At 50.5% G+C, this 14,634-nt stretch overlaps 1 protein-coding gene across 1 annotated transcript; it reads left to right on the forward strand.

Moving 5' to 3' along the window:
- Positions 1–5,256: 5,256 nt before the first annotated feature.
- Positions 5,257–6,670, forward strand: LOC125760017 (uncharacterized). The gene is made up of 2 exons (XM_049419591.1): positions 5,257–5,749; positions 5,849–6,670. Exons 1-2 carry the CDS (start codon positions 5,291–5,293, stop codon positions 6,626–6,628), a joined length of 1,239 nt encoding a protein of 412 aa, XP_049275548.1. The 5' UTR covers positions 5,257–5,290; the 3' UTR covers positions 6,629–6,670.
- Positions 6,671–14,634: the final 7,964 nt, after the last annotated feature.

Here is a 14,634-nt window from a genome sequence, read left to right on the forward strand (position 1 = left end):
CGCCGGTGTGCTGCCGATCTCGTCAGCATACAAAACATTTTGTGTGGTGAAGTTGAGTCGTCCCGTGGATAGAATATCCGTTGTCGTCACCGGACCAGGGGACGCGTGCCGTGGTCGACCGAACCTCGGAAGAAAGCCGAAAAGCGTCCGCTACATCGCGCCGACGGCTCACTTGCGAGTTTGTTGTTTTCATGTGCTGACGCTACGTGATGGCAAAGCTACAGAGACAGCAGACACATTGTTTCGCCCCTAGATCCACTACGGAATATGTCTCAGACAGAAAAAAAGATAGAAACGTCTCTCTCATCGCAGTTGTCCCGCCGATGATGAACGTTACCAGGGTTGGGAACGTTCCATTCCACGAGCTGATAAGCCGATGGACAAGAACTGCGTCGTCAGTGAACTTCACTTCGACGAGAGGCTTATATTTCGCAGCCACACACATGTGATCAACGGTCAAACAGTTGAAATTCCCCGTGTTCGCCCCTCCCTAACACCAGATGCCGTTCCCGCTTTATTCCCCAACGTCGCCGCGTACATTTCAAAGAAGTTGCCAGCGAACCGGTGGGCAACAGCCCCTCGATAAGCCGAGGTGCAGTGTTTTCCAATCGTTACACTCCACACAATGCTGTACGAAGCAATTACCGAAGCTCTTGTTGGGCCAGCTTCAGTGATATATGTTTGCCTAATCTCGAAAATTATTTTGTTATATGATTAGTGTGCGCCGTAAGAAGACGTGGATGGAAGAAGCGCCTCGCGTTCGTACCAAACACCTCCGCGAACCTAAGCCAGCGCGCGGATGGAATCTCGGAGCCGACAGATGCACCCGAGGACGCGCCGATGTGGCGGCGCTGCTGTCGTCTCCAAGATGCCTCCCGCACTGTCGCATCGTCATGCAAAAATGCTGCGTCTCCGGCGCGCCGTTGCTAGGCGCCGGGCGCGGGGAGAGTTTGCACTGGTGGCGCCTCTATCGGTGGAATCGCCGGACTAACGGCATGTGGGTGCCAGAAAGGGGCAGGCGCTTGCTGCGGGGACGCGGGGCTGGATCCTGGCTGATCTTCACTGTGCTCGCGTCGCTTGTGTCCTGCGCTGCCGAAATATAGGGGTGTGCGAATAGCGAATTTTAGAACCGAATCGAATAGTGATGACCACTAATCGTATACGACTACAAATAGAATACTGTTCGAATAGTAAGACAACCATTTTCAAAGCAGCTCTAGAATGGTAAGGTAACAATTTCTAAAACAGCCCAAGAATTCCACAACACTTTATTTAAAGCAAATATATCCAAGCTTTAACAAAGGAACATTACGATTACTTTTACCCGAGAAAAAAAATACCGCAATTATTTAACCTGAGATAAGCGCGTATACAGCAGCAACTATAGAGCCTTCGAAATATTTTGTAACTGCTGGCTGCGATATTGCAGTGACTAGTTTTCGAGGTGGTACTTTGTGAACATGTTTTAAACAAAACTGATTCATTAATATTAAGGAAGTTTAATCAGTTGATATTGTCATGACTGTCATGCTAGTGCATTGATGTCATGTCATGCAGCGGATTGATGACACTGTCGCATCGGCGAGAGTAGTGTTTTAAGCAAAAACGCCTTTATCCTGTGATCGATATACCGTCGATAGTCCCGTAAGTACGCGAGCTGCATTCACCCGCATAATTGTGGGATTGAAACAAGGAAAGTTACTCATCACTGTTCTAAAGTCTCGTCTCTTCGGGCATTTTTCGTCATTGCTGATTATTCGATAAATATTCGGCATATCGAATATGCACTATTTGATTCGAGTACCGAATCGAACAGTACGCGATTCGATTCGTTATTCGAAATTTCCGAATATGCGCATACCCCTATCGAAACGCCTCGGGGAACCAAGAACCAAGAAAAGAAAACGGGAACTGCAGTGCGCAAATACAGCTAACTTGTGCAATCGGCAAAGCATCGCGTAAAAAAGCGAATTAAAGACGTACGCTCTTTTTTAAATGTTTCTTAAATGTTTTTAAGTGTGATAATGTCAACGTGTAGACCGAATAACAAAGTATTGGGAAAATACGAAAGGTGCTACTTATATCGAGCTCCACATCGTAGCTTATCGCGTTGTTTCGTCTGCGGGGAGCACTTGCAACGCAATTTGCACTCGTTGCACTTGCAACGCAATTTTCGGTCCTGAAAGGGAGGAGGCATCGTGCCCCTTCTGGTCTGCCTCCGAACGAAAACAAACGCCTAAAAGCGCAGCACCCCACAAAGAACCTGACTCGTTTCATTTTCCGACGGCGCTCCTCGGTGGGAACACCTGAAAGGATAACGTGTCATCCTTTCTAGGTGACTTGGTGACCATTAAACGCGCCCCCGACCACCCACGAGTGCGCGGGAGTCTCTCAGAAGCCCGGCGACGGGCTCTGTTATCTGAACACATCTTTGACAGTCGAACGCTACGTGCATTGTTCAAAAGAACACTGTTGCTGCTGCTTCTCTTTGGCTTGGGAGTCAAGAAGCAAACGCAATAGCGTGCAGCTTCGCATGGATCAACAAGAAACGCTGCCGCTTCTCTTCGAATACGGTCCTCAACGCAACAGAGCCTACTGCGCGTCGTCTGCTTCACATGCCAGTGCTGTCTCTGCCTCCGCTTGCGGCGCTGTTCGGCAGGGGCGTTGCCGGCGCTTTACGACTAAAGTCCCTTGATATATAGAAAGTAGCGAAACTCTCCCCCATATTCTCTCCCAAGTGTCGAAACCGTATCTCCTCTCCGAAACGATCACCGTGCGGGCGCCGGCCCTATAACCCGGCTCGCGCCACTTTCCTATCAAGAATGCTACGTCACGCAGATAACGCGCGCGATTCCCAGGCGACGGCCCGTGAAGTGGGGAGGTGGAACGCGGGAGAGGAGGGTGCTCGCGGTGCGGCTCGGTTAAAAGAAAGACGGTACTTTCCCAAAAATATCCAGGGACTTTAGTTACGACGGCCGCCCGGTGCCCTCTATCGGACGCGCCTCGATTGCGTGCTAGGTAGGATACCGCCGGCGCGCTCCCCATATGTTTTGCTGTCGGCGCTCTACAAAAACACCTTGCGGAAGCCCTCCAGGACATTTTTGCAAGTACTTTTCAAAGGAACTGTGTTCTTTATTGCCAAAATAATCATTTTCGACGAACTGAAAGCACGGGATAGTCTACAGTCGCTGTCCCTTTGCAAAAAACCGAACACCCGCTTCAAGCGGTCACCGCGTTGGAGACCCCTGAACCGGCTTCTTGCATGAAAGGTAGTCACTCGCTGAGTGCAAACTATGTGAAATATTTTGTTAGAGTACACTACCTGTATAACCAAACAGAGCATAACAGAAGGACGCCTCAAGCCAGCGATCGCACGGGTCCGCGACGACTGACGGTGCCTCAGCATGTATGAGCGTCTGCATGTGTGTTCGTACTGATGGTTTCGCTTTTGCTACGAGCGCGTTTTGGCACCGCGCTGTGAACTTTAGGTCGCAAAATATGAGCATTTCTGAGTACACAAAGAACTACTGTTGCACGGACGCTATCAGAACAGTTGAAAAACAATTTCGTTACAACTACGGCTTCGGTGCGCGTGGTAACTTTCTGATGTGCCGTCTGGACGATTCAGAGAGAGAAGAAACTTTAGTATCACTTGGCCGGCAGTTTAGTCTTGGCGGCCTCAGATGGCGGCGCTGAGTCCCTGAACTCGAGCGGCATCTTCTGCCTGCCGGCCGGCCCAGGCCTGGTCGTTGAGCTCCGAGCTCCTGAGCGCCGCCTCGCAGCGGCGGCGTCGTCGACGGATAAAGTCCCCTGCGGCTCTTACAGCCGGGACGGCGGCGGGAACGAGTGAGCTCGAGGCTTCCTGTTGCCGGGTATTTGCAGCCGCCATAGGTGCATCGCGAACGATTCAGGTGTTTTTTTTTTTCGGTGTAAATTCGTGTGCGTTTCAATGTCATTTGACAAGTTGTCTCGCACTGCGTATTCACCGGTCTTCTCAGCGGGCAAATGCCGTTGGTTCTGTTTCTTTATTCAGTGCATTCCTTTCTTTTCGTGCTCACACGAAACGTGAGCAAATGCGACTCCTTTTTTTTAATGCTCCTTAATGATCCTTCCCTTAGCATTCCAGTGAACTTGCCGCTCTCATTCATCAACATATTGATAGACCAAAGCTTCACCACTTCGTGATTGCTGGTGGAAGGAGAAGCAGTCTACGAGACCGAGCATGTGTAGTAGCATACAACGCCAAGGAAAAGAGAGAAAATACAGTAACGTTCGCCGGACTTGTTCTGCAAACGTTGGCTGTGAACTAGGGCCCACACGAGCTTGAAGTAGCGGTGAGTAAAATAGAAGTTATTGCAGCAACCAGCAGCCGCAAAACAGGATAGTAATTATTTGGCGAGTACCCCAGAAATTTTGGCAGCAGTGTCGTGTCTAACGCCAACGGGGTCGCATATCTTTCCCACGAAAATAAATGAGGCCCCAAGAAAATACATGGAGTTGGAGAGGACCAACATGGCTTTGAGAGTGGCACAAATAAATTTGGGCTCTTTAGCACATAGTGTTTCCGTCAGGGGAACGCAAGCTTGACTGATAATATGTTATTGCCAACATAAATGCAGTACACAGCCGCAGCATTTGACTCTTTCGTTATGTACGTCCACCGCAAAACGTCGGGTAGCTTATAAAGGCGAAAGCCTTAGATGTCTCTTCAAACGGGAAGATTGACCGTCGGCGGCGTGAGGGGAGTGACGCAAAAAATAATTTTGACGTGATGACATCACATATGACGTCACAGATCTAAATTTGTAACTTCAATATGGCATCACCATGACGTGACATAACGTAATGTCACATGATGACGTATTCACATGACATGGTCCCTTTGCATTGCCTCCGTGATCGGTGGGCCGATCACGGAGGCAATGCAAAACGTCGTGTAGCTTATGAAGGCGAAAGTCCTAGATGCCTCATCAAACGGGAAGATTGCCCGTCGGCGTCCCGCGTCGGCGGCGCCAGCACGCGTGATGCAAAAAATAATCGTCACGTGATGGCGTGACTATATTGCCACCTGCCCAGCATGACAGGTATGGCGAGCGCGAGCCAACAATCCACAAGAATGGAAGAAGACGTTCTGGGACAGAGCGCGCTCTCGCTCTGAGTTGTTGTTGTTGTTGTGTTGGCAGCCATCTTCCCAGTCTTGTGTGCGTCTCTCTGCCGGTGCAGTATTTCCCAGTTCAAGTCCTTCTGTAGCACGTGACAACTGGTGGAGGTGCTGGGTAGCCCCCAGCCGATGTTCCAAACGCCTCCGGGTAGCCCTGTACCTGTAGTGGCAACACCTGTTCACCGGGCCAGCCGAAGAATCCGAGGACTACCTCCTGAGCGTGGACCTCTTCCCGAAATGGCCTCAGCGACACCCCAGAACGCTGCGGAAGGCACTGCAACCGCGCCTTATACGCTGCAGAAGCCACGAGTACCGAAGGTGTTCCACGGTTCCGTCTTCGAGGACTTTGAGGACTGGCTGGCTCAATTCGAACGGGTCGCCGATTTCAACGGTTGGACCGACGCCGACAAGATGAGGAATGTCTATTTCAGCCTGGAGGACGGCGCTCGTACTTGGTACGAAAACCGTGAGCCCTTCCCATCTTGGAGCGTCTTTTGCCGTCACCTGCTGGCAAGTTGGGCCAATCCCGATCGCCGTGAACGAGCCGAGAGAGCAATTCAGTCGCGCATCCAAATGCCGAATGAAAGCGTCATGATGTACGTTGAAGACATGACGAGCTTCTTTCGTCGAGCTGACCCGGACATGGCAGAGGAAAAGAAGCTTCGCCATTTAATGCGAGGAGTTAAGGAGCAGCTTTTTGCTGGCCTCGTTCGATGTCCCCCAAAGACTGTGGCAGAGTTTTTGACCGAAGCCACAACAATGGAAAAAGTGCTGCAGCAGCGTTCGGCTGTGTACGACCGGCAAGTGAGTGTTGCTTCGTCCGTAGGCCAGATTGGAGGTGCAGGAAGTAGTATCAACATCGAATCTCTGTGCGACCTCATTCGATCGGTGGTGCGCGACGAGCTGCAAAAGATTCACTGCCCGTCTCAACCTACTGCGGGATCCCTCTGCAGCCTCATCAGAAACGAGGTACAGCAGGCTCTGCAAGTGCCGCTTCCCGACAATGTCCCGCCTGTGCCGACTGAGCCTCATCGTGCATCATACGCGGATGCTGCTCGTCGTTATATTCCAGCTTCACCGCGCTTCGTCAACCCTACGCCTCACGATACACTTCCATCACTGCAGCCGATTCAGCACTTGGAGAATCGGCAGCCGGTCCCAAGGAAATCCGACGTCTGGCGCACACCGGACAGACGGCCACTGTGTTATCACTGTGGTGAACCTGGACATGTGTACCGAGAATGCCCCTATCGCCGTCTTGGACTCCAGGGTTTCGCCGTCGACTCGCCAAGGCCGAGATTTGGCGAAAGACCAAGAGCTATAGAAGAGTACCTCTCCCAGCAGCGAATGCCACTGCCCGTGCGGCGGCAGTCGCGGTCACCGTCTCCAAGACGATCTTCGCCAAATTTTCGGAGCTTTCCAGGGGCGGCGCAGGCGCGTTCGCCAAGCCCTCGGCGGGAAAACTAACGACAGCGACCTTCGGGAGCGAGGCCGCTGACAATCGACGCAAGCAAGACCTCCCATCGACGCGAGAATGGACCCGGAACGATTTACCGCCGACAGCAACGAAAACCAGAAGCAGACTTTCTTTGGACATTCCTGTGGTGCTCGACGGCCGCCACGACGTTAGTGCGTTATTAGACAGGGGTGCAGACTATTCGATCATGAGCGGAACGCTAGCAGAGCACCTGAAGAAAGTTGTTACGCCCTGGTACGAAACACAAATTCGTACTGCCGGCGGACATGTAGTCACACCAATCGGCATGTGCACAGTCAGAGTAAGCATTCGTGGACGTACGTTTCTCGCATGCTGCCTCGTACTTCGTGAATGTTCTCGCGATCTAATCCTGGGAGTCGACTTTTTGCGGGAGTACGACGCTATTATCGACCTTCGGGAGCGTACCGTCACTTTTTCGACAGAGAGAGCAACTCTCGATTCCGACGACAGCCATGACAGCACGTTTCGCGTTTCTGCCGACAGCATAACGTTGCCTCCGCGTTCGAGTGTCCTGGTTGATGTGGTGTGCGACAAGTTACGTGATGGTGAGGCTATCGCCGAAGGCAACTTCACGCTTTTATTCAAGCTAGGTGTCTGCGCGGCCCGCAGCCTCGTCACGCTTTCTGACGGACGTTCTGTGCTGCTTGTGACCAACTTCAGTAATGAGTACCGGCACCTTTTTCGTCACACCGCCATCGCTTTTGCCTACCCTGTCGCAGACGTTGCCGAATGTTTCACGTCTACATCGGTGGACGATGGGCTTCAACCGACATCAAGAGACGTGACTTCGTCACTCTCCAAGGTTGATATTGATTCGACCCTCTCGGAGCAACAACAGACAGCTCTGCGTGAACTGTTACTTGAATTCAAAGAGTGCTTCGCGTCCACCTCGAAGGTTCTTCAGACGCCCATCACCAAACACCGAATAATTACGTACACCGACGCCTCGCCCATAAAACAACAGCCTTACCGCGTTTCGGCAAAGGAACGTGATGCTATCAATGCACAAGTCGAAGAGATGCTGCAAGATGACGTTATCCAACCTTCCAAGAGTCCCTGGTCCTCGCCGGTCGTTCTCGTAAAGAAAAAGGACGGAACGCTGCGTTTCTGCGTGGACTACAGAAAGCTTAACAGCGTGACTAAAAAAGACATCTATCCACTGCCCCGCATCGATGATTCACTCGACAGACTGCGGCGGGCCAAGTATTTTTCATCTATAGACTTGAAAAGTGGGTACTGGCAGATTGAAGTTGATGAACGAGATCGCGAAAAAACTGCCTTTGTTACACTGGATGGCCTGTATGAATTCAAAGTACTTCCCTTCGGCCTATGTTCTGCACCTGCCACATTCCAGAGATTGATGGACACTGTTCTTACCGGTCTAAAGTGGCACACTTGCCTAGTTTATCTTGATGACGTCGTCGTGTTTTCTGTGACCTTTGAGGAGCACCTGAAGCGTCTGCAGACTGTACTGGAAGCGCTCCGCACTGCTAACCTCACGCTAAAGCCAGAAAAGTGCCACTTTGGCTACAAAGAACTTAAGTTTCTCGGCCATGTTGTGAGCGCGGATGGTGTTCGACCTGATCCTGACAAGAGCACCGTCGTAGCCTCGTTTCCTGTTCCCCGTGACAAGAAAGCAGTACGTCGCTTTCTGGGACTTTGCGCGTACTATCGCCGTTTCATCGCCAACTTTTCCAGGATTGCGGAACCGCTAACTCGACTGACTCGTGAAGACGTACCGTTCGTCTGGATGAAGAGCAGGATGCGGCTTTCACTGAGCTACGGGATCGTTTACAGACACCACCAGTTCTCGCTCATTTTGATCAGGATGCCGATACTGAGATTCATACTGACGCCAGCAACGTGGGTCTTGGTGCTGTCCTCGTCCAACAACAAGAGGGCGTGGAGCTAGTGATAGCTTACGCCAGCCGCACTCTCTCCCGCACCGAGGTAAACTACTCCACGTCAGAGAAAGAGTGCCTCGCGGTTGTGTGGGCCACGATGAAATTTCGGCCTTACCTTTACGGACGCCACTTCAAGGTAGTGACCGACCATCACTCGTTGTGCTGGTTAGCCAACCTACGTGACCCGTGCGGACGACTGGCACGATGGAGTCTTCGTCTGCAGGAATTCGATTTCACTATCATTTACAAATCAGGCCGCAAGCACGAAGATGCCGATTCATTGTCCCGTGCACCTGTCGAAGCTTGTGACCACGACGTCGAAGATGACAGCGGCTTCCTTGGGGCCCTTACTACAACGGATCTGATTACACGACAGCGCGAGGACGCCGAAATCCGCGCAATCATCGAACACCTCGAAGGGCGCGACTCTCCCATACCTCGACGTCTTTCTCGAAGTCTGTCGTCGTTCTGCCTGCGAGGTGGTGTTCTGTATAAGAAAAACACGAACGGCAACGAGACCTACCTTCTAGTCGTACCCACTGACATGCGTGACGACATACTTCTCGCCTGCCACGACGAGCCCACATCTGGTCACTTGGGTTCCTCTCGAACTCTCGCCAGAGTTCGACAAGCGTACTACTGGCCCAAGCTTTCCGCATCTGTTAAGCGGTACGTAAAAAGCTGCCGCGAATGTCAACGCCGCAAATCCCCGCCACTGAAGCCCGCGGGGCTTCTGCAGCCGATCACACCACCTAGGGCGCCGTTCGACCAAATAGGAATGGATTTGCTGGGCCCCTTTCCGTTGTCATCTGCTGGGAACAAGTGGATCGTAGTTGCCACAGATTATTTAACGAAATACACCGAGACAAGGGCACTACAGCGCGCTACGGCTTCCGATGTTGCCCAGTTTTTTATAGACCAGATCGTTCTTCGACATGGCGCCCCGTCATGCGTAATTACAGACAGAGGACCAGCATTCACAGCCCAGCTCATTGACGACGTATTCAAGCTTAGTTACACGAGCCATCGCAAGACCACAGCATATCATCCGCAAACCAACGGCTTGACAGAGCGACTGAACAAAACCATCGCCGATATGTTATCCATGTACGTTGATGTCCGGCATAAGACGTGGGACCAGGTCCTACCGTACGTCACATTCGCGTACAACACTGCCATCCAGGAAACTACACGATTCACGCCTTTCCGCCTTGTCTATGGACGTGAGGTCCAGACTATGTTGGATGCTATGCTTCCACACGATTGCGACGCTTTGCTGACAGCTGACGCTGTCCAACTTACCCAGTACGCTGAAGAAGCTCGCCAGTTAGCGCGCCTGCACATTAAACAACAGCAGATTGCAGATGCACGCCGCTACAATTCTCGCCATCGAGAAGTTCAATACCATCCGGGCGATCAAGTTTGGGTGTGGACTCCAGTTCGCCGCCAAGGGTTGTCTGAAAAACTGCTCAGTCGCTACTTTGGACCCTACAAGGTGTTGCGACGCGTTAGTAACGTGAACTACGAGGTTGTCCCCGATGGAGCCTCGTTGCCCCGGCGTCGAAAGCACCCCACAGAGATTGTGCACGTTGTACGACTGAAGCCGTACTTCACGCGGTAGTGCGACTTGACCTTGTTGCTTTGTTTTTGTCTGTGCGTACTTTCTGCTGGTTCGCGTTTTTTTCGTCTTTGCATATTCACTTGCAGAGCATCGAAAGGATGCCTGTTTCTTTTTTTTTAAGAGGGGGAGTAATGCCACCTGCCCAGCATGACAGGTATGGCGAGCGCGAGCCAACAATCCACAAGAATGGAAGAAGACGTTCTGGGACAGAGCGCGCTCTCGCTCTGAGTTGTTGTTGTTGTTGTGTTGGCAGCCATCTTCCCAGTCTTGTGTGCGTCTCTCTGCCGGTGCAGTATTTCCCAGTTCAAGTCCTTCTGTAGCACGTGACAATATGACGTCATAATAACGTCAAAGGTCACCAACACAAGCTCCGGAAGAAATCATCGGTAAACCGTGAATACTCCGAGCGAAAGTGAAAGCGCGCGCCAACAGCGAGCGGATTTTATTGCGACGGTCACCCTAGCGTAGTACGTCGCCGCGCTAAATCGAACGATTGCCTTCCACCAATGACACGCGCCATATGTGAATCTTCCGTGAATTCTGCCCAGTACATCATCAACGACGTGAGATCGGGCGCGTTTATACTAAGGGTCGATGAGAGTCATGGCGACTTGCAGCTCACTTTGATTTTACATGTATGCTGTGAATTTTTATTGTTTAATCACGCACAGGAGAAATCTCACACAGGCACTACCTTGGAGGTCAAAATCCAGAGCCTACATATACGGGGTGGTCAGTGAACGGTTGTGCAGCGCGAGCAGTCGGTTTTTTGAATCAATAAACTCGCAAGCAGACGCGGCCTGCGTCGGCGTCGCGAGGCGAGAGAGGGGGGGGGGGGCTATACCGATCGACGATCGCCCGTTGCCAATCGGGCGAGGTGGCTACATACTACTACTACTACTACTACTACTACTACTACTACTACTACTACTACTACTACTACTACTACTACTACAGAGGAGTGAACGACCCACACCCTGACCGAGTTGATGCCACGGTCTCGTCCTGGCAGACTTGATGGCTTCAAGTAGTATGTGAGGAAATATTGGTGAGCTGCCAGCTCGTAAAAAGATCACGTGCTACGTGACGCCAACAGGCAGAAAAAAGAGTGTTCCTCACTCGCTGCCATGGCTGCGATTGACGCTGACTAACACTCCCAGGTTTAAATCCACCTATATACCCCACAAAGTGGACGGGAAGATGACCGCCGCCGTAGCTCAGTGGTAGAGCATCGACACGCGTTATTCGAAGGTCGCAGGTTCGGCCCCTGCTGGCGGCAAGTTGTCTTTTCGTCCACTTCATTTTCTTCACACTTACATTCTTAATACTACAGATAACACTCCCTATACTTTCGTTGGGGTTATTGTCTCATTAATATTGTGTCTAACAAAGATAAACGAGCCCTTAAGAATCATCTCCTTTCTTTCAATCAATGTTAAATGCGCCTTTGGTTGTCAGAACATGTGGAGCTTGAAAAAATCACAGCATATCCACGGAGTGAATGATGATGAGTGGGCGAAGCTGCGGAGGTTCATCGGTAAACCGTAAATCTTCCGTGAATTCTGCCCAGTACATCATCACCGACGTGAGATCGGGCGCGTTTATACTAAAGGTTCGATGAGTTATGACGACTTGCAGCTCACTTTAATTTTACATGTACGCTGTGAATTTTCATTGTTTAGAAAACCATTGCTTTAGAAAACACCTTGCGTCTTTCGTTAAGCAGCTGGCGTCTTTTTCGTTTTGCTTTAGAAACATCTGGCGTTCTTTCGTTTTGTTTTTACAAAACATCTGGCGTCTTTCGTTGGTTTATTTCATCAATCAACGGCGTTTTGAACAAAATTTTTATTGTTTAATCACGCACAGGAGAAATCTCACCAGGCACTACCTTGGAGGTAAACAATGGCTGCTAATGGGAATGAGAGACAGAAGAAGTCGGCTTTTAGCTAACACTTACACTTCTACAGAGACAGAAGAATTCGGCTTTTAGTTAACGCGCACGCTGCGAATTTTTTATTGTTCAACAACGCACAGGAGAAATCTCCCACCGGCACCACCTTGGAGGTCAAAGGGTAAGACTTGTTACTCACTACTACGAGCACGACGAGGGACGAACGGGTGCCGCCTTAAGGAGCTTCGCCCCTAAAAGTTAGTTTCCCGTAGAAAAAGTGCGTCACAAGATAGTGAACGCGTGAAATTTATAACTTCAGCCTGTTTTTGAGGGTTGCGGCAACCATGAACGTTAAATGTAATGACTAGAACTAGACCAGACGAGCAGCCACTGCTGCTGGAGCCAAAGCGTGCATGGCATCTCCTACCTCTTTAAAAACAGAGCCACAGTAATCGCTCTAATAAACCTTGCGAGTTTTACATAAGTATATCGCTAACTTCTGATCTGCCAGAAATGCTCAGGCGACGTTGTTAAGTCATGATCGTGAAAAAGTCCCCTTTAATCTAATGTTTGTTTGAAATGCGGTTTGAGAGGGCAACAACGTTAGTATTATGGGTTATATTTTGCCTTAGGACCTCTTGAACATGTTATTGCAGTGCATATTTCCGACTTTTTTAAGCGTGCTCAATGACTCACGGTAGGCGAAAATTAAAAATAAAATCGAAATATGTGTTTTATTGTTTCCTCGGAATGACGGGACATTCCTTAACAATACTGCTTAGCCCACACATTTGCGCGCATTTCGTTTGAGTGAACACTACCAGGTTCGCGACACCAATTGACGAGCACGGCACCCCCTTTTCTGAGGCCGTGCACAACCTGAGCTTTTTGCCTAAAGTGAATGTCTTATAAACGAAATCTCCTCACGAAAAAAAAAGAACGTAGAGTCGACCCTAATCCTTGTGTATGGTGCCTGGTTGTGAGCCTCGCACGTCGGCATGCGTGTACCTTGGTCATTAGAGTGGCCCGTTGGGTTTTTTAGTACATAATTTTGAGAAAATTGCAGCGCAAAACACATACACACATGCACACACAGATACAGAGAGAGACGCAGACACAGACACGCACACGCACGTACACGAACACGTTTCAGAAGTCATAGTTTCACGCTGAAACACTGCTCAACGTTGGGTATCCCCAGCTCCTCCTCATTCCGGTCGCAGAGAGCCTTCGCGAGAAAACGCGCAGTCATTCGTAAACGTGTGAAGCCAGCGCACCGGGTAGGCAGAAGGCAACTGTGCTAACTTCATATGGTCGGCCTCCTTGCTTTTTTTCCCATTTTATTCGAATACACGAACGTGTTGCATGCCGGAGTCCACCACGGCTCCACTGACGTATTTCCGTCACGGATATGACGTTTTATAATATACACTAACAGAATGCACAGAAGTCCATAAGAAAAAGATCCGTTCCCGGGAGTCGAACATACGACCCCTCGCTCCACAGCGCGCGGCACGATACTACTCGGCCACGGAGCGTACGTTCTTCAGCGTAATAACGGCGAGCTATTTATATACACCATTTACCGTTCGCGGTACTCAGAGCTTGATGGCTTCAGCGTGTTCTTGTTATCACCAGCGAGATGGCGCGACGAGCGCGGAGGGCGCGCTTTAAAGGTCGTCGCCCCACTCGTTGCAATGAGCGCGCCTCTACAGGGCGTGGCCGCTCGTGCGCGCGCGCCTATCTCGTGATGGCGGGGGTTTGTACGTCTTCTGCTCTCACTGCAACCTTTCGATGACGTTACAGAGAGCACGGCGGTCACTTCGCTCGCTTCAGCGGCCGCGTTTCCGAAAGAAGCGCGCTTTTCACACGCAAAGAAGGAACAATTCTAGCAGTTGTTAGTTCGCGCTCGTTATGTGTGTGTTGTTTTCGTGCGTCCTTTCTACTTTATAGCGCGCTGAAAGTTTCGATCTGCTTACCGTTTTTCGCATGACGTTAGAATTTGTGGCTTTAGCATTCCTTCCTTCGCCCTTGTGGCGAAACAATGCACAATAAACGCTCAACTATCCCTGCAAAGACACGTTTAACTTTCGTGTTTCACCGATCCCTATGAATGGGGATCAGCCATGTTTTAACTCTTGCCCTTTCTATGTGTTCGCACAAGATTTCACGCAACCTGAAAATGGTGGCCCACCGGTATGAGGTGCGTCGTATTCAGTGCACTGCACAGGCTGTCTAGTTTCTGCAGAATGGCTGACCCGGAGGCAAGGATGCAGCAGGTCTGCGGCATAAAGCACCGGTGGCCATTTGTTCCTTTAAAGTGCGGAAAAGTGTATGCTGGCCAAACTGAAAGATGCGTGAACGATAGTTTGAGGGAACATGCGAAGAACGTGAATAATATGCGCGAAGCAAAACATTTTGAAGGTTTCCTTTAGGACATTGTATATAAACTGCCAGAATTGGTCATTCTAAAATACTCCTGTCCTTATTCAGAACAGGAAAAACGCTCATCACTCGAGAAATCGTCGAAGCAAAACGTATCTCCTGTCTCGGGTAGGG

The sequence above is a fragment of the Rhipicephalus sanguineus genome, chromosome 10 (assembly GCF_013339695.2).
Source record: "Rhipicephalus sanguineus isolate Rsan-2018 chromosome 10, BIME_Rsan_1.4, whole genome shotgun sequence".
NCBI lineage: Eukaryota > Metazoa > Arthropoda > Arachnida > Ixodida > Ixodidae > Rhipicephalus > Rhipicephalus sanguineus.